At 44.4% G+C, this 24,765-nt stretch overlaps 1 protein-coding gene across 1 annotated transcript in view; it reads right to left on the bottom strand.

Annotated features, from left to right (window-relative positions):
• LOC140429131 (serine/threonine-protein kinase Nek1-like) overlaps positions 1 to 24,765 on the bottom strand; it is a 186,034-nt gene that overhangs the window by 41,673 nt on the left and 119,596 nt on the right. The window contains exons 22-29 of the mRNA XM_072515738.1: positions 23,733 to 23,828; positions 18,814 to 18,987; positions 16,167 to 16,235; positions 13,932 to 14,175; positions 6,884 to 7,042; positions 6,435 to 6,668; positions 1,248 to 1,362; positions 403 to 500 (exon numbers count right to left, since the gene is read on the bottom strand). Coding sequence (XP_072371839.1) covers positions 403 to 500; positions 1,248 to 1,362; positions 6,435 to 6,668; positions 6,884 to 7,042; positions 13,932 to 14,175; positions 16,167 to 16,235; positions 18,814 to 18,987; positions 23,733 to 23,828 — 1,189 coding nt within the window. The remainder of the gene's footprint in view (positions 1 to 402; positions 501 to 1,247; positions 1,363 to 6,434; positions 6,669 to 6,883; positions 7,043 to 13,931; positions 14,176 to 16,166; positions 16,236 to 18,813; positions 18,988 to 23,732; positions 23,829 to 24,765) is intronic.

The raw sequence follows: 24,765 nt of genomic DNA on the forward strand, positions 1-24,765 counted from the left end.
ATAGATGGGTCACTCAGGCTCTCTAGTCAGATTAGAATTGAGCAAAGTTACGTCCAATTTAATTTATAGAAGATCATTTCCATTTGGTACCATATCATTCAAAATGGAAGCTTCTCCATCTATAAGAGAAAAGGAGCTTAAAACAAAACAAAAAGAAATACGGGCAGCGCAGTGGTTAACAACGCTGCCTCAAGGCACCGTCTATCCTGGGTCACTGTGGAGGACCCAGGTCTTCGTGTGGAGTTTGCACATTTTCCCAGTGTCTGCGAGAGTATCACCCCCACAACCCAAAAAGATGTGCAGGGTAGGTGAATTGGCCATGCTAAATTGCCCCTTAATTGAAAAAGAGAGAATTGGGTACTCTAAATTAAGTTAAAACCAAAAAAAATACGTGAAACTGACCAGTGTCCTCTTTGCTCTCTTCCAGTTCAGTGTATCCTTCCGCCTGGATCCTCTCCTCCTCCGACTTTTCTGGTTGAGCAACAGCACCATCTAGTGATCTGGGTTGACACAGCAAAACAAGATACTGGATGGTAAAGGACAGAACACATTTATGCATGCGCAAACCTCCGAAATGGACCTTGCAAAATAATTATTGACTAACGCTCCACCCACAACTGACTAATTTCTTTTGGGAAAAAAAAAAGTGGCTGCACAAGTTCATTTTTCTTTGCTGTTGCCGAAAACAGAAATAAGAATTTCCTCACGAAACGTACTTTCTTCAGTTTTAGACCTGTATGTACAAATAACATTGCATGACAGGAGCACTGGCAGCAGTACCTGCATTATTCAAATAGTCAATACGCCTCAAGTAATCCTGCCTCCCCACGATGAATGGATTTCCAGCATGTGGTCAAATTCAAACCAAATATAACCTGCGGTTTATTGCAGATTTTATTTTGCTTTTTAATAAGAAAGTTTAACTCAACTGGGGAAACGATTTCAGAACAGTGAAATCTGTCGGTAGAGAGGATCCTTTCCTTGAATGGGGGTAATCCAGAGTACGCAAGTTTTGGTCCTACTTAACACCAAGCTGTGTTGTAATATAAAGTACCTCGTTGGATGCAAAGTGCCTCGGGCCACCCCGAGGTTGTGAACGGTGCTATATAAATGCAAGAATTTTTGCTTTTACATTATTATCCTGAACATGAAAACAACAGTGTAATCAGGAAGGGGGCATCGAGCGTTACACCACCAGAACCAAACGGTACACAACATCCAAGGGAAAGCCATTCGTTTCCATTCACCTTTCTGCGTTGCTCTCTTCTTCCCAGGCACCAATAGTAATTGGAGGCACAGGGATTTTATCTCTACTCATCAGCTCTCCTTCTTCCAGTGCCTCGGTTTCCAAGTCCTCTAGCTCTGCGGGAAATACAGAAACTTATTGTGAGGTAATTACTCACGTCTGCAAAGTTTCATTATTTGGGAACTGAGAATGTTCTTGGTTTTAGCACCACCAACCCCTCAACAAAAAAAAAAAGCAACTTCCAGATCGTGATGTTCAAGCAGTAAATGCAGGCACACCAGCCTTCAGGGCTCCCTAATAGGTTTGGAATTCGCTGAATACATTAAATAGATTCAGGCAAACAGTCTGCAGAAAGGAGAGATGCAGTGAACTATCTTAGTCTCATCTACAAACTAGCATCACAACACAAACTTGAGTGACCAACTAATTTGCAATTTTTTTCAACTTTGATGAAACTTGTGACGACCCGCGGACGTCTGGGAAGACCCTCACCAATAAATTCTGGTGGAGAGGAAACCCGAGACACTACACGTGTAGTGTCTCCCACCCACCCTCCTCCTCTAACCTAATAATAAAACCCATTGGTCTGAAGTAAGTACCATATTTTATTATATTATTATTATTTTTTATAAAAATTTAATTTAGTTGTTAGCCAGATCTTGGTAGAAAGTTAGAGGAATGGCAGGGAAGGGAGTGCAATGTTCCTCCTGCAGGATGTTTGAGGTGAGGGATGCAGTTAGTGTCCCTGCTGATTTTACCTGCAGGAAGTGCTGCCATCTCCAGCTCCTCCAAGACCGAGTTAGGGAACTGGAGCTGGAGTTGGAAGAACTTCGGATCATTCGGGAGGCAGAAGGGGTCATAGATAGCAGCTTCAGGGAATTAGTTACACCAAAGATTGGAGATAGGTGGGTAACTGTAAGAGGGACTGGGAAAAAGCAGTCAGTGCAGGGATCCCCTGCGGTCGTTCCCCTGAGAAACAAGTATACCGCTTTGGATACTTGTGGGGGGGGGACTTACCAGGGGTAAGCCATGGGGTACGGGCCTCTGGCACGGAGTCTGTCCCTGTTGCTCAGAAGTGAAGGGGAGAGAGGAGCAGAGCATTAGTAATTGGGGACTCTATAGTCAGGGGCACAGATAGGAGATTTTGTGGGAGCGTGAGAGACTCACGTTTGGTATGTTGCCTCCCAGGTGCAAGGGTACGTGATGTCTCAGATCGTGTTTTCCGGGTTATTGGGGGGGAGGGGGAGCAGCCCCAAGTCGTGGTCCACATTGGCACTAACGACATAGGTAGGAAAGGGGACAAGGATGTCAGGCAGGCTTTCAGGGAGCTAGGATGGAAGCTCAGAACTAGAACAAACAGAGTTGTTATCTCTGGGTTGTTGCCCGTGCCACGTGATAGTGAGATGAGGAATAGGGAGAGAGAGCATTTAAACACGTGGCTACAGGGATGGTGCAGGCGGGAGGGATTCAGATTTTTGGATAACTGGGGCTCTTTCTGGGGAAGGTGGGACCTCTACAGACAGGATGGTCTACATCTGAACCTGAGGGGCACAAATATCCTAGGGGGGAGATTTGTTAGTGCTCTTTGGGGGGGTTTAAACTAATGCAGCAGGGGCATGGGAACCTGGATTGTAGTTTTAGGGTAAGGGAGAATGAGAGTATAGAGGTCAGGAGCACAGATTTGACGTCGCAGGAGGGGGCCAGTGTTCAGGTAGGTGGTTTGAAGTGTGTCTACTTCAATGCCAGGAGTATACGAAACAAGGTAGGGGAACTGGCAGCATGGGTTGGTACCTGGAACTTCGATGTTGTGGCCATTTCGGAGACATGGATAGAGCAGGGCCAGGAATGGATGTTGCAGGTTCCGGGGTTTAGGTGTTTTAGTAAGCTCAGAGAAGGAGGCAAAAGAGGGGGAGGTGTGGCGCTGCTAGTCAAGAGCAGTATTACGGTGGCGGAGAGGATGCTAGATGGGGACTCTTCTTCCGAGGTAGTATGGGCTGAAGTTAGAAACAGGAAAGGAGAGGTCACCCTGTTGGGAGTTTTTTTATAGGCCTCCTAATAGTTCTAGGGATGTAGAGGAAAGGATGGCGAAGATGATTCTGGATATGAGCGAAAGTAACAGGGTAGTTATTATGGGAGACTTTAACTTTCCAAATATTGACTGGAAAAGATATCGTTAGAGTACAATAGATGGGTCGTTTTTTGTACAGTGTGTGCAGGAGGGTTTCCTGAAACAATATGTTGACAGGCCAACAAGAGGCGAGGCCACGTTGGATTTGGTTTTGGGTAATGAACCAGGCCAGGTGTTGGATTTGGAGGTAGGAGAGCACTTTGGGGACAGTGACCACAATTCGGTGACGTTTACGTTAATGATGGAAAGGGATAAGTATACACCGCAGGGCAAGAGTTATAGCTGGGGGAAGGGCAATTATGATGCCATTAGACGTGACTTGGGGGGGATAAGGTGGAGAAGTAGGCTGCAAGTGTTGGGCACACTGGATAAGTGGGGCTTGTTCAAGGATCAGCTACTGCGTGTTCTTGATAAGTATGTACCGGTCAGACAGGGAGGAAGGCGTCGAGCGAGGGAACCGTGGTTTACCAAGGACGTGGAATCTCTTGTTAAGAGGAAGAAGGAGGCCTATGTGAAGATGAAGTGTTAAGTTTCGGTTGGGGCGATGGATAGTTACAAGGTAGCGAGGAAGGATCTAAAGAGAGAGCTAAGACGAGCAAGGAGGGGACATGAGAAGTATTTGGCAGGAAGGATCAAGGAAAACCCAAAAGCTTTCTATAGGTATGTCAGGAATAAGCGAATGACTAGGGAAAGAGTAGGACCAGTCAAGGACAGGGATGGGAAATTGTGTGTGGAGTCTGAAGAGATAGGCAAGATACTAAATGAATATTTTTCGTCAGTATTCACTCAGGAAAAAGATAATGTTGTGGAGGAGAATGCTGAGCCCCAGGCTAATAGAATAGATGGCATTGAGGTACGTAGGGAAGAGGTGTTGGCAATTCTGGACAGGCTGAAAATAGATAAGTCCCCGGGACCTGATGAGATTTATCCTAGGATTCTCTGGGAGGCCAGGGAAGAGATTGCTGGACCTTTGGCTTTGATTTTTATGTCATCATTGGCTACAGGAATAGTGCCAGAGGACTGGAGGACAGCAAATGTGGTCCCTTTGTTCAAAAAGGGGAGCAGAGACAACCCCGGCAACTATAGACCGGTGAGCCTCACGTCTGTAGTGGGTAAAGTCTTGGAGGGGATTATAAGAGACAAGATTTATAATCATCTAGATAGGAATAATATGATCAGGGATAGTCAGCATGGCTTTGTGAAGGGTAGGTCATGCCTCACAAACCTTATTGAGTTCTTTGAGAAGGTGACTGAACAGGTAGACGAGGGTAGAGCAGTTGATGTGGTGTATATGGATTTCAGCAAAGCGTTTGATAAGGTTCCCCACGGTAGGCTATTGCAAAAAATACGGAGGCTGGGGATTGAGGGTGATTTAGAGATGTGGATCAGAAATTGGCTAGCTGAAAGAAGACAGAGGGTGGTGGTTGATGGGAAATGTTCAAAATGGAGTACAGTCACAAGTGGAGTACCACAAGGATCTGTTCTGGGGCCGTTGCTGTTTGTCATTTTTATCTGGAAGGCGCAGAAGGGTGGGTGAGTAAATTTGCAGACGATACTAAAGTCAGTGATGTTGTCGATAGTGTGGAAGGATGTAGCAGGTTACAGAGGGATATAGATAAGCTGCAGAGCTGGGCTGAGAGGTGGCAAATGGAGTTTAATGTAGAGAAGTGTGAGGTGATTCACTTTGGAAGGAATAACAGGAATGCGGAATATTTGGCTAATGGTAAAGTTCTTGAAAGTGTGGATGAGCAGAGGGATCGAGGTGTCCATGTACATAGATCCCTGAAAGTTGCCACCCAGGTTGATAGGGTTGTGAAGAAGGCCTATGGAGTGTTGGCCTTTATTGGTAGAGGGATTGAGTTCCGGAGTCGGGAGGTCATGTTGCAGCTGTACAGAACTCTGGTACGGCCGCATTTGGAGTATTGCGTACAGTTCTGGTCACCGCATTATAGGAAGGACGTGGAGGCTTTGGAGCGGGTGCAGAGGAGATTTACCAGGATGTTGACTGGTATGGAGGGAAAATCTTATGAGGAAAGGCTGATGGACTTGAGGTTGTTTTCGTTGGAGAGAAGAAGGTTAAGAGGAGACTTAATAGAGGCATACAAAATGATCAGGGGGTTGGATAGGGTGGACAGTGAGAGCCTTCTCCCGCGGATGGATATGGCTGGCACGAGGGGACATAACTTTAAACTGAGGGGTAATAGATATAGGACAGAGGTCAGAGGTAGGTTCTTTACGCAAAGAGTAGTGAGGCCGTGGAATGCCCTACCTGCTACAGTAGTGAACTCGCCAACATTGAGGGCATTTAAAAGTTTATTGGATAAACATATGGATGATAATGGCATAGTGTAGGTTAGATGGCTTTTGTTTCGGTGCAACATCGTGGGCCGAAGGGCCTGTACTGCGCTGTATTGTTCTATGTTCTATGTTCTATAAGTGAGACGACAGTTACCACATAGCTGCCGCTACCTGACGACAGCTAACCCTTATGTCCGTATCGTGAACATAGCCCAGTCCATCACGCAAATCTGCCTCCCATCCATTGGCTCCGTCTACCTCCCGCTGCCTTGGGAAAGCGGGCAGCATAATCAAAGACCCCTCTCCCACCCGGGGTACACACTCTTCTAACTTTGTCATCGGGCAGGAGTTACAAAAGTCTGAGAACATGCACTAACAGGTTCAAAAACAGCTTCTTCCCAGCTATTACCAGAATCCTGAATGACTCCCTTATGGACTGAACTGATTTCTTCACACATCTTCTCTACTGAGTAGCACTGCACTCCAGTATGCTCCACCCGATGCCTGTGTCTAAGTATTTACACTGTGTTTGTAAGTATGTATGCCCTATGTTTTTTTCAATGTGTGAAATGATCTGTCTGGACTGTACGCAGAACAATACTTTTCACTGTACCTGGATACACATGACAATAAAACAAATCCAATCTTGATGCTATCTGGCTTATCATTAAATGCATCTGATGTAGTTATCTCAACTGCTAGTGATACGGCGTCCATGTAACATTGAACAAAAAAATGTAGAGCATCGACAAAAACAATTACCTTCCATCTTGTCATCAAGCACTACGAGTTCTGACACATGAATAGATTTTTCACTTGACTGAACAGCGTCCACTGTCAAGTGATCTGCTCTTTGAATTTCTGATGCGTCAGTCTGGTCAGTCGCAATGACAGAACTTTGAATGCTTTCATTAAGTGATCTTTGACAAATGGTGTCATTGGAAGCATCAATGAGCAGTGTGAGCGCCTGGTCAGTTTCGGCCATTGGGTGTTCCACTGGGTAAAAAGAGAAAGTGAAAAGCAAACTGAACCTCGAGGATTTCCATCCTGACACCCACGTCAGCAGTGTGACTGGTTTTAAATCTGCACAAATCGCACGTGTTTATGCGTCAAGGTTAATGATTTAATAGATTTATTCCCAAAAACAATTGGAGAAAATTTCACTAAAATGGACTTTCTTTAGATGATGTGCTAACTTTTCAGTTACTTACCATCATTTTTAACGGATGTTGCATCCAACATCACTCCTGTCTGAAGTTGTAGATCTGCCTCCCCTAAAGCTTTTAAAACGGTGTCAGACGGTTCTTTCTCCCACACTTTGCGAGGTTCATCTTTAAGAAACAGTTTGATAACTTCTCCAGAAGTCTGAGCTGTTTTAAAAAAAATAATACGCCGATAATGAGCTGGTTTGATCTTAGTTTCATCAAGTTGGCTAATCTTCACAAAAACCAAGCTGCACACCTTCATCTAACTTTTCATGAAACAGGTTCCTGCACCAACCCACGAGTAAACTTGATAGCACAGTGGTTAGCACTGTGGCTTCACAGCACCAGGGACCCGGGGTTGATTACCGGCTTGGTCACTGTCTGTGACGTTCTCAGTGTCTGCGTGGGCTTCCTCCGGGTGCTCCGGTTTCCTTTCACAAGTCACGAAAGACGTGCCGTTCGGTAAATTAGACATTCTGAATTCTCCCTCAATGTGCCCGAACAGGCACCGTAGTGTGGCGACTAGGGGATTTTCATAGCAACTTTCTTGCAATGTTAATGTAAGCCTACTTGTGACACTAATAAAGATTATTATTGTTACTCCACCAATAAACGAGTATCAGTCAAAACCCAGTTTCATCCCTCACTTCTCAAAACCCTGACAAGGAAACAATGATCCTGCTGACCAGCAATTCTACATAGTTATAACGGTAGCATAGTGGTTAGCACTGTTGCTTCACAGCGCCAGGGTCCCAAGTTTGATTCCTGGCTTGGGCCACTGTCTGTGCAGTGTCAGCATGTTCCCCCGAGTCTGCGAGGGTCTCCTTCGGCTTCCTCCGGGGCACTCCGGCTTCCTCCCACAAGTCCCGAAAGACATGCAACATTCCGAATTCTCCCTCCATGTATCCGAACAGACGCCGGATTGTGGTGACTCGGGGCTTTTCACTGTAACTTCATTGCAGTGTTAATGTAAGCATTAACTGTGTTGCTCTCGTGAATGCTCAATGCGTCTATCTGCATGTACAGAGTAACTCGGCTGTCAGAGAATTCTATCTGAAGTTGCCCTTCAACAGCAAAAAAGTCAATGGCACAGGAAGAGGGGGGTTGTAAATCGGGGCGGAAAAAAAGCACAAGAGCTTAAAACTAAAAGAAAAAAATAGAACATTTCAAAGTCAGAAAGATAGAAGGCTGGACAATCAGTAGTTCATAGCACATATAATATTTGGACTGAATGATGTGATGGACTATATTATTAACCATGTTGTGCTACATATCTATGTTATGGGAAGAAGGGAATGTGACATAGAATTTCAGAGAATTTGAAGTGCAGAAACCGTTTTTTTATCCTCAACACAAGCTTCCTCCCATTCCTAGCTTATCTAATTCACCCACAGTAAACCCTTCTATTGCTTTCTCTCTCATGTACTTATCTAGCTTCCCCTTAAATGTACCCGCATCATTTGCCTCAATTGTTCCCTAGTGTACAGAGTTCAATATATGAAACACTCTCTGGGTAAAGGAGCTTCTCCTGAATATCCTATTGGTGTTATGAGTGACTTAGAACATAGAACATAGAAAATACAGCACAGAACAGGCCCTTCGGCCCACGATGTTGTGCCGAACCTTTGTCCCAGATTAATCATAGATTATCATTGAATATACAGTGCAGAAGGAGGCCATTCGGCCCTTTGAGTCTGCACCAGCTCTTGGAAAGAGCACCCTACCCAAACTCAACGCCTCCACCCAACACCAAGGGCAATTTGGACATTAAGGGCAATTTATCATTGGCCAATTCACCTAACCCGCACATCTTTGGACTGTGGGAGGAAACCGGAGCACCCGGAGGAAACCCACGCAGACACGGGGAGGACGTGCAGACTCCGCCCAGACAATGACCCAAGCTGGAATCGAACCTGGGACCATGGATCTGTGAAGCAATTGTGCTATCCACAATGCTACCGTGCTGCCCTTAAGAACAAATAAATCTACATTATATCATTTTACCGTAATCCATGTACCTATCCAACAGCTGCTTGAAGGTCCCTAATGTTTCCGACTCAACTACTTCCACAGGCAGTGCATTCCATGCCCCCACTACTCTCTGGGTAAAGAACCTACCTCTGATATCCCTCCTATATCTTCCACCTTTCACCTTAAATTTATGTCCCCTTGTAATGGTGTGTTCCACCTGGGGAAAAAGTCTCTGACTGTCTACTCTATCTATTCCCCTGATCATCTTTTAAACCTCTATCAAGTCGCCCCTCATCCTTCTCCGCTCTAATGAGAAAAGGCCTAGCACCCTCAACCTTTCCTCGTAAGACCTACTCTCCATTCCAGGCAACATCCTGGTAAATCTTCTTTGCACCTTTTCCAGAGCTTCCACATCCTTCCTAAAATGAGGCGACCAGAACTGTACACAGTACTCCAAATGTGGCCTTACCAAAGTTTTGTACAGCTGCATCATTACCTCATGGCTCTTAAATTCAATCCCTCTATTAATGAACGCGAGCACACCATAGGCCTTCTTCACAGCTCTATCCACTTGAGTGGCAACTTTCAAAGATGTATGAACATAGACCCCAAGGTCTCTCTGCTCCTCCACAATGCCAAGAACTCTACCGTTAACCCTGTATTCCGCATTCATATTTGTCCTTCCAAAATGGACAACCTCATACTTTTCAGGGTTAAACTCCATCTGCCACTTCTCAGCCCAGCTCTGCATCCTATCTATGTCTCTTTGCAGCCGACAACAGCCCTCCTTACTATCCACAACTCCACCAATCTTCGTATCGTCTGCAAATTTACTGACCCACCCTTCAACTCCCTCATCCAAGTCATTAATGAAAATCACAAACAGCAGAGGACCCAGAACTGATCCCTGCGGTACACCACTGGTAACTGGGATCCAGGATGAATATTTGCCATCCACCACCACTCTCTGACTTCTATCGGTTAGCCAGTTCGTTAACCAACTGGCCAAATTTCCCACTATCCCATGCCTCCTTACTTTGTGCAGAAGCCTACCATGGGGAACTTTATCAAATGCCTTACTAAAATCCATGTACACTACATCCACTGCTTTACCTTCATCCACATGCTTGGTCACCTCCTCAAAGAATTCAATAAGATTTGTAAGGCAAGACCTACCCCTCACAAATCCGTGCTGACTATCCCTAATCAAGCAGTGTCTTTCCAGATGCTCAGAAATCCTATCCTTCAGTACCCTTTCCATTACTTTGCCTACCACCGAAGTAAGACTAACTGGCCTGTAATTCCCAGGGTTATCCCTAGTTCCTTTTTTGAACAGGGGCACGACATTCGCCACTCTCCAATCCCCTGGTACCACCCCTGTTGACAGTGAGGACGAAAAGATCATTGCCAACGGCTCTGCAATTTCATCTCTTGCTTCCCATAGAATCCTTGGATATATCCTGTCAGGCCCGGGGGACTTGTCTATCCTCAAGTTTTTCAAAATGCCCAACACATCTTCCTTCCTAACAAGTATTTCCTCGAGCTTACCAATCTGTTTCACACTGTCCTCTCCAACAATATCGCCCCTCTCATTTGTAAATACAGAAGAAAAGTACTCATTCAAGACCTCTCCTATCTCTTCAGACTCAATACACAATCTCCCGCTACTGTCCTTGATCGGACCTACCCTCGCTCTAGTCATTCTCATATTTCTCACATATGTGTAAAAGGCCTTGGGGTTTTCCTTGATCCTACCCGCCAAAGATTGTTCATGCCCTCTCTTAGCTCTCCTAATCCCTTTCTTCAGTTCCCTCCTGGCTATCTTGTATCCCTCCAATGCCCTGTCTGAACCTTGTTTCCTCAGCCTTACATAAGTCACCTTTTTCCTCTTAACAAGACATTCAACCTCTCTTGTCAACCATGGTTCCCTCACTCGACCATCTCTTCCCTGCCTGACAGGGACATACATATCAAGGACACGTAGCACCTGTTCCTTGAACAAGTTCCACATTTCACTTGTGTCCTTCCCTGCCAGCCTATGTTCCCAACTTATGCACTTCAATTCTTGTCTGACAACATCGTATTTACCCTTCCCCCAATTGTAAACCTTGCCCTGTTGCACGTACCTATCCCTCTCCATTACTAAAGTGAAAGTCACAGAATTGTGGTCACTATCTCCAAAATGCTCCCCCACTAACAAATCTATCACTTGCCCTGGTTCATTACCCAGTACTAAATCCAATATTGCCCCTCCTCTGGTTGGACAATCTACATACTGTGTTAGAAAAGCTTCCTGGACACACTGCACAAACACCACCCCATCCAAACTATTTGATCGAAAGAGTTTCCACTCAATATTTGGGAAGTTAAAGTCGCCCATGACTACTACCCTATGACTTCTGCACCTTTCTAAAATCTGTTTCCCAATCTGTTCCTCCACATCTCTGCTACTATTGGGGGGCCTATAGAAAACTCCTAACAAGGTGACTGCTCCTTTCCTATTTCTGACTTCAACCCATACTACCTCAATAGGGTGATACTCCTCAAAATGCCTTTCTGCAGCTGTTATACTATCTCTAATTAATAATGCCACCCCCCACCTCTTTTACCACCCTCCCTAATCTTATTGAAACATCTATAACCAGGGACCTCCAACAACCATTTCTGCCCCTCTTCTATCCAAGTTTCAGTGATGGCCACCACATCGTAGTCCCAAGTACCGATCCATGCCTTAAGTTAACCCACCTTATTCCTGATGCTTCTTGCGTTGAAGTATACACACTTCAACCCATCTCCGTGCCTGCAAATACTCTCCTTTGTCAGTGTTCCCTTCCCCACTGCCTCATTACATGCTTTGGCGTCCTGAATATCGGCTACCTTAGTTGCTGGACTACAAATCCGGTTCCCATTCCCCTGCCAAATTAGTTTAAACCCTCCCGAAGAGTACTAGCAAACCTCCCTCCCAGGATATTGGTGCCCCTCTGGTTCAGATGCAACCCGTCCTGCTTGTACAGGTCCCACCTTCCCCAGAATGCGCTCCAATTATCCAAATACCTGAAGCCCTCCCTCCTACACCATTCCTGCAGCCACGTGTTCAGCTGCACTCTCTCCCTATTCCTAGCCTCGCTATCACGTGGCACCGGCAACAAACCAGAGATGACAACTGTCTGTCCTGGCTTTCAACTTCCAGCCTAACTCCCTAAACTTGTTTATTACCTCCACACCCCTTTTCCTACCTATGTCGTTGGTACCAATGTGCACCACGACTTCTGGCTGCTCCCCCTCCCCCTGAAGGATCCTGAAAACACAATCCGAGACATCCCTGGCCCTGGCACCCGGGAGGCAACATAGCTTCCGGGAGTCTCGCTCGCGACCACAGAATCTCCTATCTATTCCCCTAACCATTGAATCTCCTACAACTATTGCTTTTCTATTCTCCCCCCTTCCCTTCTGAGCCCCAGAGCCAGACTCAGTGCCAGAGACCTGGCCGCTAGGGCCTTCCCCCGGTAGGTCATCCCCCCCAACAGCATCCAAAACGGTATACTTGTTTTGAAGGGGAACGGCCACGAGGGATCCCTGCACTGTCTGCCTGTTTGTTTTTTTCCCCGACTGTAACCCAGCTATTCTTGTCCTGTACCTTGGGTGTGGTTACCTCCCTGTAACTCTTCTCAATCACCCCCTCTGCCTCCCGGATGATCCGAAGTTCATCCAGCTTCAGCTCCAGTTCCCTAACACGGTCTTTGAGGAGCTGAAGTTGGGTGCACTTCCCGCAGGTATAGTCAGTGGGGACACCGGTGGTATCCCTCACCACCCACATCCTACAGGAGGAGCATGTAACTGGCCTAGCCTCCATCCCCTCTTACCTTACAGAATATAGCTGCTGTGTGGACTAACTAGATCTCCGCCCTCCGACTCTGCTCCCAGTCAGCTACACTTCCTGTAAACCCCTGGCTCTCTTCGCACTCTTTGCGGAAATGTCGGAAACAAAATGAAAGGAGCACCTTACTCCCTCCTCACCTAACTCCCTCGGTCACCAAACTCTCACTATCGCACTCAAAAAGCACCAAATTCAGCACTCCCTCGGTCACCAAACTCTCACTATCGCACTCAAAAAGCACCAAATTCAGCACTCAGTGCAAACAAAGTCTGCACTGTAGGGGATCACTTTTATACTGTGAATCTAGCCTCTGAAAAACTGGCCTAATCCAATTAACTAATTAACAAGCTCCTAGTAGTAGAAGCCTGTTTAAAGCTGATTGAAAATTCACCTTCTTCTAAACCAAACAGCAACTTTTAAGTTAATTAACTAAATAAAAGAAAGACTAAACTTTAGATAAAAAATGAAGCCTTATACTCCCTCGGTCACCAAACTCTCACTATCACACTCAAAAAGCACCAAATTCAGCACTCAGTGCAAACTTCTACACATATTGATACCTATTAGTGACTACCTTTTTTTTTTATAAAATGTCCCTCGTTTTTTGGATTCCTTTGCTGGTGGAAACATTATCTCCACATTAATTCTATCAAATCCCTTTGAAGATCTATCAGGCCATCGCTCCCCACACCCACCCCACCACCCTCAGTAGCACCGAGAAAGTTTGCCCAAACTGTGCCTTCAGTCAATGTTCAGTGAACTCCATTACCCACCCTTTCTGACTACAGCAAGCCATCTACCATGCTCTACTTAGTACTACACCCCCGTATGCTTCACCCAATGCCTGTGTATATGTATTTACATTGCATATTTTATGTTTGCCCTATTATGTATTTTCTTTTCACGTACGGAATGATGTTTGCGCTGCACGCAGAACAATACTTTCCACTGTACCTCAGTACACATGACAATAAACCAATCCACTCCATCTGTGTCAAGGGAAGAACAATAACTTCCAGGTCCCATATTGAGCCAAATTACCAAGGATGTAGCTTTAACTGGGTACTATTCAATTTAGTGTGCACTGTGCACCTTCCTCTACATTTAAAAAGTACATAAAATTCTGGATAAAATTAAGTATCACTTTACAATGGCGCACACATTGACATGTACAATGGAGCAAAGCTGCAAACTCTTTCTTCTCACCCTTTATCCCTGAGCAGGTTTCTTCAAGTGTGAGCTGTGCAAGAGGAATTACAGGTGGAGGTTCTGCTTCCCACTTTTTTCTTTCTCCTGCAGAGCGAGGTCCATCCTCAGGCTGCTCTTTGGGTTTTGGGTGATCGTTTTTAGGTGTTTCAGCACTTTCCTCGTGTGACGCAGTATCCGAATCGTGGTTTTCCTGAGATTTAAAATGTTGATTTAACCTACGCAAAATGTCTTGCTTCTCCTTCTGGAAAAGAAAAGATGAAATATGTACAAAAATCTAACTATATTCAATCCTAAATCACAATTTAGCTACATGTTCAGAAATGCAGAGGAAAGGCAATTCTCAAAGAGTTCTTCTTAAAACAATGCAAGCGTAGAGAGAATACAATTCACTGTTTTACGTTAACAATAATAGAGCAATAAGATGTTGGTCCATCGTACTTTACATTATAATTTGTGACCTGGAGTTTTCATGAAGGCTGTTTATGGGGCAATGCACTGAGAATATTCTGGACATGGTGGTTTTTCAGAGGTGTTGGATTCATGTGACTGTGGGTGCGGTGCCTATGTGCCTGATGCTTTAAGTGCAATGTGATGACGCCATTTTGAACAGGCACATTCAACAGAAACGTGCTCATCCATTACCCACCCTTTTTGACTATACCAATCCATTTATTGGTACGTTTATGCGGACATCTTCGAGGGAAGGAACAAGCACAAAAGATGACGGACACTCCAGCATGTCTCTCACATGCTTATAAATTTGCCATATATAACACCGTTTCACTTGATTCAACCCCGATTAAGCGGACAAAGTCACAAGGAGATTGCCAGCTCAGATATTTAAACCAGAGTCCACGGACTTGGCACCATGTCGCACCCCGCTACTGCCCCCAGCCCAGGCAGCCATCCTCCAACAAGCCCGACAATTTGAAGGTTTCTCAGGGTTTTTTTAGTCTCCCGCTCCCCCTCCGCAGCCGTGGCAGCCAAGCTCCACTTGTCAATACTTGTACTAATGGATGTAATGATGGTTTTGCATGGATCCGCCAGCACGGGGTTCAAACACCGATATCACCGCCAGCGAGGGACCGGAATGTGGCGTCGGAATTGGTGCCGGGCACAAACCTCGATTTTTGATTCCCCTGCGATTCTCCACCCAATCGTGATTTGCGTTTCCGACATCGCAAAGTGGAGAATTCAGCCCAGAATATCTGCAGCATCACGAAGAGTCAGCCCTGCATTGTGTATGCAGCCAAGTGATGAATACTGGCTCAAAAAAAGTGAGTTCTGCTTTTCAGTTTACAAAATTAGTTCTGTTTAATGGACAAAAAGCACTAAATGTGTCAATGATCCTGGCTGTTTAATCTTCAATTTGGGCAATTTGAAAATTCAACTACATAAAAAGTACTAAATGCTTGAACTGGCTAAAGTACCCCATAATTTTGTCAAATGATAATTGATCATGGGGTATTTGGTAGGAATCTTGGTTCAGCACACCATTTCTTTCCCTCCACTCTGTACCCTCCCCACATCTGATTATTCATATCGCAATAAAGTCAGCCTGCTTCCGAGTCTTAAAGAGCTGCAACTTTTATGGCTGTACAAATGTAGGAGTGCACATTACCGGAACATAAATTATTTAGCTGATCTAGCAATATAAAGGAGGCATTATGGTTAACACAAAAATGATCAGATTTGAAATAAAACAATTTGAACTTTATTTTTGAACAGGTCTGAAGAGAGAGATACCATCGGTTCGTTATGTTTCTTAATTAAATTTAGTTGTGCACAAAGGATGAGTTAGGAAATTCATTCAGAACATTTTAAAAGCACATGAAGCATACATTTTGGCCTGTGAATACTGCGCTACTTCTACACGATGGCAGCCAAAAAAGCTAATCTCCGTCCCATGGTTTTGCCCACAAGCTCTGCATCTTACTTTCACTGAATTATCAAGCATAGAAACAGGCCCGTTCAGCCTGCTGTGCTAGCGCTAGCTCTTTGAAAAAGCTATCTGATTAGTCGATATCCCTGTTTTCACAATATTGTTTCAAATATTCATATAGCTTCCATTTTAAAAAAGGAGGCAACATTGAACATGATGTTCTCTGAATGTGGACAATCACAAATATTTGCTCCAGAAATGTGTCAAATGGAACAGTTAATTAGTCTTTAATCAAAAGTTAGATAGATTCTATTTAAAGTTAAGAGTTTACGCATCAGTCGAGCTCTCACCTGAATAATGGAAACACTGGGCTTCCTCATTCCCTCAGATATTTCCTTGTCTGTTTGTGACTCTCCTTCCTGACATCAGAAAAAGAATGAAGTATTATTATTCGTGACCTTTTTGTTCCCCCCTTCGTCTATTCTTGGAATGTGGGTGTCACTGTCAAGGGCAGAATTTTCTGCCCATCCCCAGGTGCCCTTATAAAACCCAGCAGCTTGCGAGGCCATTTCAGAAAGCTGCAAAAGAGTCAACCAAGGTGCTGCAGGGTACTGGAGCCACATATAGTTCAGAACAGGCAAGGACAACCAGTTTTCTTTCTGAAAGAAAAGTGGACTAATTGTGTTTCACATTCACATTGCAGTTCATCCAACGAGATCTGACAGAAGGTGGAAAAAGCAGAGCTGGCCAACCAGAGAAAGGAGAGAGAAGATGGATGGGTTTGGGTGATACCCTATATCAAAACTATAGTTCTTCTTAGCTCTACAGCCCAATCATGATTGGCCTTTTCTACTTTTGGGTGTTGACATGATCTTTGTAGGGTTACAGCAGCTTCTGTTTTTATATCAAAGAATTAGTTGGCATTTTTATTCCAGATGTATTCCAGGGAATTTACAGTACAGAAGGAGGCCATTCACCCCACTTAAGCCCACACCTCCACCCCATTTCTGTAACCCAGTAACCCCACCGAACCTTTTATTTTGGACACTAAGGGGAAATTTAGCATGGCCAATCCACCTAATCTGCACATCTTTGGACTGTGGGAGGAAACCGGAGCACCCGGAAGAAACCCAGCACACGGGGGCAAACGTGCAGACTCCGCACAGACAGTGACCCAAGCTGGGAATGGAACCTGGGACCCTGGAGCTGTGAAGCAACAGTGCTAACCACTAACCAGAATTTGTATTCGAAGGTATGAAGATGAGAGTCACAGATATAGGTTGAGAGGTGGTAGATTTAGAATTGAAATGAGGTGGAATTTACTCGCAGAGTAAATTTGTGGAACTCGCCGCCCCATAGTGCGGTGGAATCTGAGTCATTCAATGAATTCAAGAAGGGGATAGCAATATTTCTGATTTAAAAAAACAGATAAATGAGATATGGGGAACAGGTAGGGAGGTGGATTTGAGACCAGGGAGAGACCAGCCATGATCTGATTGAATGGCAGACCAGTATCGAAAGGCTGAATTGCCTACTTCTGCTCCTAATTCCCACGTTCCTATGTCAAGCTCAGCCGGGACTACTCTTGGGTTAAAAAGACGATGGACCCTCACCACTGGAGTGCTCCTTAGGAACACAGGAACAGGAGATTTAGCAGCACAAGCCGGGCCCACCATTCACTGAGATCACAGTTCATAAGAAATAGCAGTGGACCATTCAGCCCATTGAGCCTGTTCCAACTGAATGCCATATACTGGCATTTGGGGGCTGGGTTAGCACAGTGAGCTAAACAGCTGGCTTGTAATGCAGAACAAGGCCAGCAGCACAGGTTCAATTCCCGTACCGGAATGTGGCGACTGGGGGCTTTTCACAGTAACTTCATTGAAGCCGACTTGTGACAATAAGCGATTATTATTATTGTCTCATAATAGTTTTGAAATCAATAACTTGACACAACATAACTGTGAGTTTGGAACATCCAGCACCCTTTCTGTGTCGAGTCATTTTATAACTTGACTTCTGAAAGATCTGGCTCTTAATTTTTAGGCTATGTCACCTAGTTCTAGATTCCCACGAGCGGAAATAGGCTACATAGAACATAGAACCGTACAGCACAGAACAGGCCCTTTGGCCCTCAATGTTGTGCCGAGCATTGTCCGAAACCAAGATCTCACAGCGAGAAATGATCAGTTACATACACAATAGGAGCAGGAGTAGGTAATTTGCCACTTGAGTCTACTCTGCCATTCAATGTGATCATGGCTGATCTTCTATCTCAACACCATACTCGCGCACTCTGCCCATACCCCTTGACGCCTCGAGAGCTTAGAAATCTATTTCCTTCTTAAATATATTCAGGGATTTGGCTTCTGTGGTAGAGAATGCCACAGGTTCACCATCCTCTGAGTGAAGAAAACTCTCCTCATCTCAGTCCTAAATGACCTAACCTGCATCCTGAGACCATAGCCCCTTGCTCTAGACCCCCAAGCCAGAGAGGAACAACACCTCCGCATCCAGTCTGCCCAACCTGGTCAGAATTTTATACTCGTCAATTAGGGCCCCTCGCATTCTTATATACGCCAGTGAATAATGCCTGATCGACCCAAACGCTCTTCCTATGACATTCCCAGGAATCAGTCTGGTGAACTTTTGTTGCACTCCCACTATGGCGCGTTTACCAAAACTGCACACAATACACCAGTGGTCTCAACAAGGCCCTGTACAGCTGCAGTAAGACACCCGCTCTCCTGTACTTAAGTCCTCTAACCTTAGTACCTTTAAAACTGATCAAATCACCCTTTACAACTAGACAAGGCACAGTGCCTCACGTGAAGCATACTCTCTTCACCATGCAAGGGGCATTAAGGAAGTGGAAAACTTTGCCATGTGAAAAAAAAAACACTGGCACAATTCCATTGCATATGCAGGTCCACCTTTGAAAAGTGTAGACCAGCTGCTTTGAAAGGAAGTAAAATAAAAACTTCTAGATGCACTTACAATGCCTACGTCTTTCAGTGCAGCGGTCATCGAAATGGCAGGCGTGCTGGACTTGGCTGGTGACTGGGGTTTGGAAGATGTGGCTGATGCTTGTCGTCCTGGGAAAGAGGATGAGGATGCAGCGGATGCCATAGGAGTAGCCGCAAACATCTGCTTAAAACCTTTTGCTGCAAGCTGAACAAGATTTGACAGTGGACATGTTACTTTCACATGTAACTTTCACATGTAACCATAGACATATACAGCGATATAGGAGGCCACTTGAAATGAGCTACCCAATTAATGCTACTCTCTTGTTTATTGTCCATACTCCTGCAACGTTTCCCCTTCAAGTATAGATTCATTTCCTTTTGAAAGTTACTATTAAATCTGTTTCAACAACCCATTCCAGGCAGTGCATTCCTCAACCGACAACAATGACAAACTGCCTACAGGTAACACAAAATAATTTGGATTGTAATTAAACATGCAAACCAAATAATTACATCAAACAATTAAGCCAAACTGTTGCCTTTCCTTCTTTATACACTGGAAAATGGAAACATAGGACTTGATCAGAAGTAAGCCGTGCGGCCCTTTGAACCTGCTCGTCATTTGATAAGATCATGGCTGATCTGGTTGCCGTCTCAACTTTCCTATACGCCCCTAAACCCTTGACTGCTTGTCTATCAAAAATCTATCCAACTCAACCTTTAAAAAGAATAAATAATACAGCCTCCACTGCTTCATGGGGAAGATAATTCCATATACCAATGACCTTTAGAGGAAATATTTCTCCTCATCTCAGATTTAAAAGAGAGACCTCTTATTCTTAATCTGGGTCCCCTAGTTTTGAACATATAAATTAAGAGTAGGCCACTCGGCTCCTTGAGCCTGTTCCATGATTCATGGCTGATCTGATTATAACCTAAACTCCACATTCTGATCTACCCCGATAACCTTTCACCCCCTTACTTAGCAAGAATCTACCTCTGCCTTAAAGATATTCAAAGACTCTGCTTCTACTGCCTTTTGAGGAAGAGATTAATAAAGACTCATGATCCTCAGAGAAATAAATTCTCCCCATCTCGGTCTTAACTGGGTGGCCTCTTATTTTTAAACAGTGACCCAGAGTTCTGGATTGAAAAAACATCCTCTCCACATCCACCCTGTCAAGACCCTGAAGCATGTTATACATTTTAATTAAGTTGCCTCTTACTCTTCTAAACTCCAGTGGATACTCCAGTGGATACAAGCCTAGCCTGCCTAACCTTTCCACCTCCCCCCCCCACCCCCAAGAAAACTCTCCCAGTCCAGGTATTAATCTGGTGAACCTTCTCTGCACTGCTTCCAATAAATTTACATTTTTACTTAAATAAGGAGACCAATACTGTGCACAGCACTCCAGATGTGGTCTCATCAATACCCTGTATAACTGAAGCACAATCTCTGCACGTCTGGATTCAATTCCCCTCACAATAAACAATAACATTCTATCAGCTTTCCTAATGACTTGCTATAACTGCATACTAGCCTTTTAGTATTTCATCCACGAGGACACCCTCTGAAATTTAGCCAATATGCTTCTATTATATCCTTCCTGCCAAATTGGACAAATTCACATTTTCCCACATTATACTCAATTTGCCAGATCTCACCATTAAAATAGGTGCAGTTATTATAGCTGTTGCTACACACATGCAGTTGGCTTCAACAATTGACAACTCTGGGATCTACCTTGCTTTATGCCCTCTCCTTCATCAACCTCTTCTTCAACCAAGTCTTCAACTGCCTAGCTGATACCATGCCCTGAACAAGCCAAAACGTTCTTCCACTTAGCAGCAAAACTGAAATTACCCTTTTCAACTCTCACAAACTTCTTTGGCCTCAACGCCATGTCCCGTCTCAGTTTAAGCTGGAAATCAACATACAACGGCCATAGCTCAGCTGTCATCTCCACATTCAATCCAGCTTTCTTTCACCTTAGCAATATTGCTCACCTCCATTCAGATCTTTCACCTGCGACCACTCAAACCCTAATTTACATCACCTCCCAGCAGGACCTCTCCAACGATCTCCTTTCCAATCCATCTTCAATGACAAATCATCCATAAAGTTGCATGCTATATACTAAACCTAAGGCCATCCCTGCGCTGTCCCCATCAACTAATTCTGGAATCCCAGAGAATCACAAGATTCCTGGCCTTGCCTTCAAACCTCTGCATTGTCTCGGCCCCTTGGGGACAAGACTGGCTGGTTCACATGATTACATTTTCTGGTCCACAAACACTGACCTACTTTTCAACCTTGTGAATGTATCCGTGCCCCCATAAATCCACACAAAACCTCATCCACTTTTCCAGTCCCCAAGGCTTGGTATTTGTTCGCTGCCAGCTATTGCTCTTAATTGCATTTTAATGTACGCAGGTAGTGAACTTGTATCATATATAGAACATATATATAGAACATATATAGAACATTACAGCGCAGTCGGAACTTGTACTTGTGTAGTGCCTTTAGTTGAATGAAGTGTCCCAAGGTGTTTCACAGGAGCATTACAGATGTTGCACAGGAGCATGACAGAACGACACCAAACCACATAAGGAGATACTACATGATGAAAAGCTTGGTCAAAGAGGAAGGTTTCAAGGAGTGACTTAAAAGAATGAAAACAAGATAGAAAGACAGAGAGGTATAGGGAGGAAATTCCAGAGGTTGGGATCTAGGCATCTTTATGTGGCCACAAATGGTATAGCTGCAAACAAAATTGGGGATGTGCAGGAGGCCAAGATTATTGGAGCACAGATATCCTGGCAGGTTTTGGGACTGGAGGAGATTGAGAAATAGGGAGGGACATACGCAGAAAATGTAGAATTATATATAGATTTAAAAACAATTATGAGAATTGTAAAATCAATTTATATAACCAGGAACCAATGTTGGGTCAGTGAGCATAGGGACTTAGTGCTGAGACATGGGAAACAGATTTGTGAATGACTTCAAATATACCGACAGCAAAATGTAGAAAACTAGCCAGGAGTGCTAGAGGTAAAGGAGGCATGGATGACTGTTTCAGCCGATAGGTGAAGTTACAGAGATGGAAAAAGGAGGTATTAGTGATGGCTTAAATGTGAAGTTGGAAGCTCAACTTGGAACCAAATGTGACACCAAAGTTGCGAACAGACTGGCTTAATCTTAGACGATTGCCAGGGAAGAGGGATAGGGTCGGTAGCTAGGGAACGGAATTTGGAGCGGGGACTGAAAACAATGGCTTTAGGCTTTCTAATATTTAATTGGAGAAAATTTCTGCTCATCCAACAGCACATATCGGATAAGCACATATCGGATAAGTAATCTGATAATTTTTCAACAGTAGAGGAGTCAAGAGAGGTGGTGGTGAATTAGAGTTGAGTATCATTCAGCTCCTTGTGTAAAGTAGCGCTTTGTCTTTGGATGATATAATCAAGGAGCAGAGTATAGAGAGAAATAGGAGAGGGCCAAGAGCAGATCTCGGAGAGACACCAGGGTTTTGGTACAGGAGAAAAAAAAAAGGAACAGAAACTGTGGTTGTTGTCTTAGGAGGTGCCCATTTGCAATGTTTCTCTCTGTAAGCATGGAGGGCTGTGACCAGTGGTGTTCCACAGGGATCAGTGCTGGGACCTTTGTTCTTTGTAATATATATATATATAAATGATTTGGAGGAAAATGTAACTGGTCTGATTAGTAAGTTTGCAGACGACACAAAGGTTGGTGGAATTGCGGATAGCGATGAGGACTGTCTGAGGATACAGCAGGATTTAGATTGTCTGGAGACTTGGGCAGAGAGATGGCAGATGGAGTTTAATCCGGACAAATGTGAGGTAATGCATTTTGGAAGGGCTAATGCAGGTAGGGAATATACAGTGAATGGTAGAACCCTCAAGAGTATTGAAAGTCAAAGAGATCTAGGAGTACAGGTCCACAGGTCATTGAAAGGGGCAACACAGGTGGAGAAGGTAGTCAAGAAGGCATACGGCATGCTTGCCTTCATTGGCCGGGGCATTGAGTATAAGAATTGGCAAGTCATGTTGCAGCTGTATAGAACCTTAGTTAGGCCACACTTGGAGTATAGTGTTCAATTCTGGTCGCCACACTACCAGAAGGATGTGGAGGCTTTAGAGAGGGTGCAGAGGAGATTTACCAGAATGTTGCCTGGTATGGAGGGCATAAGCTATGAGGAGCGATTGAATAAACTCGGTTTGTTCTCACTGGAACGAAGGAGGTTGAGGGGCGACCTGATAGAGGTATACAAAATTATGAGGGGCATAGACAGAGTGGATAGTCAGAGGCTTTTCCCCAGGGTAGAGGGGTCAATTACTAGGGGGCATAGGTTTAAGGTGAGAGGGGCAAAGTTTAGAGTAGATGTACGAGGCAAGTTTTTTACGCAGAGGGTAGTGGGTGCCTGGAACTCACTACCGGAGGAGGTGGTGGAAGCAGGGACGATAGTGACATTTAAGGGGCATCTTGACAAATACATGAATAGGATGGGAATAGAAGGATACGGACCCAGGAAGTATAGAAGATTGTAGTTTAGTCGGGCAGTATGGTCGGCACGGGCTTGGAGGGCCGAAGGGCCTGTTCCTGTGCTGTACATTTCTTTGTTTTTTGTTCTTTTGTAAATAGAAGTGCACAAAGATTGGCTCCAATTCTGACCTTCACCACCTAACTATCTGCAATACAACATCCTGGACTCAATTTCTTTTTAAAATTTAACGAGCATTGCCAGAATGCATCAATTGGACAATTACTAAGCGTTTATTAGATTAATATCCAAATTAATCAGAACATTTCCACATTCTATTGTTTAACATTGAGAGAGAGTCTGGCTTCAAGCATAAATCTATTAGCAAGGATTAAATTTACATGGCTTAGTACTTGAACTGGGACAATAAAGTGCTTACGTGCTCTTCCCAGGCCTTCCTTTCTCTTTCATAAGCCTCTCTTCTCTTTTTCTCAAGTTGTTCTTTAAGCACTGCAGCTCGTGCATTTGCTTGAGCCTATAAAAAAAGATTCAAATAAAGCCATTTTGCAAAAGAAATTCAGTTTTTCCCCAGAAAACTCATCATTCTTAACCATAAAATGATTAAATAAATTATGACCACAATTAAAAACTGCACTAAGAACAGATCTTTCTGCAAACTAAAGTCCAAATTAAAAGCAGCACGCACCCCACAGAGTGCGTGGTGGAAGCAGGTCCAACTCGAAGCATTCCGAGGGGATTTGATTATCCGAAAAGTAAGTGCAAGAAGTCAGAGGTGGCACAAGGTAAATTGCGCCTTCAAAGAGGCATGATGGAATAATGTCCTTCTGTGCTGTTACAATTCTATGATTCTAATGTTGAATGGATTTCATCTCATAGATAGCTTTCAGTATTAGGTGTGCTTTATGCATGCTCATGGTTCCAGTGCATTGTGAGTTGTTCTGAACAACCGTACAGAACGAAGCAGCCTCAGAGATGAGGGCAATTCAGAAATCAATCTCCAATGGAAATAAGGCAATGCAGCAAACATTATCCTACAATGAAGTTACAGTCCTGAAATTACTGGAGCATCTTATTACTTAGCAGAAGAAAAAGGAGCATGAGTAGGCCGTTTTGCCTCGAGCTTGCTCTGCCATTCAATAGGACCATGGCTGCTCCAACATTCCTCACGTCCACTTTCCTGCTCTTTCCCATAACCCTTGATTCCCTTACTGATCAAGAATCTATCCATCTCAGCCTTAAATATACACAGGGACTCTGCCCCACAGCTCTCTGTGGCAAGAAGTTCCAAAGATTCACAACCCGCAGAGAAGAAATTCCTCTTTGAATCGGCCTTTAATTCGCTCCCCTTTATTCTGAGACTATGCCCTCTGGTCTTACACTCTCCATGAGGGGGAAACATCCTCTCAGCATTTACCCTGTCAAGCCCCTTAAGAATACTCTATGTTTCAATG

The sequence above is a fragment of the Scyliorhinus torazame genome, chromosome 9 (assembly GCF_047496885.1).
Source record: "Scyliorhinus torazame isolate Kashiwa2021f chromosome 9, sScyTor2.1, whole genome shotgun sequence".
Lineage (NCBI taxonomy): Eukaryota > Metazoa > Chordata > Chondrichthyes > Carcharhiniformes > Scyliorhinidae > Scyliorhinus > Scyliorhinus torazame.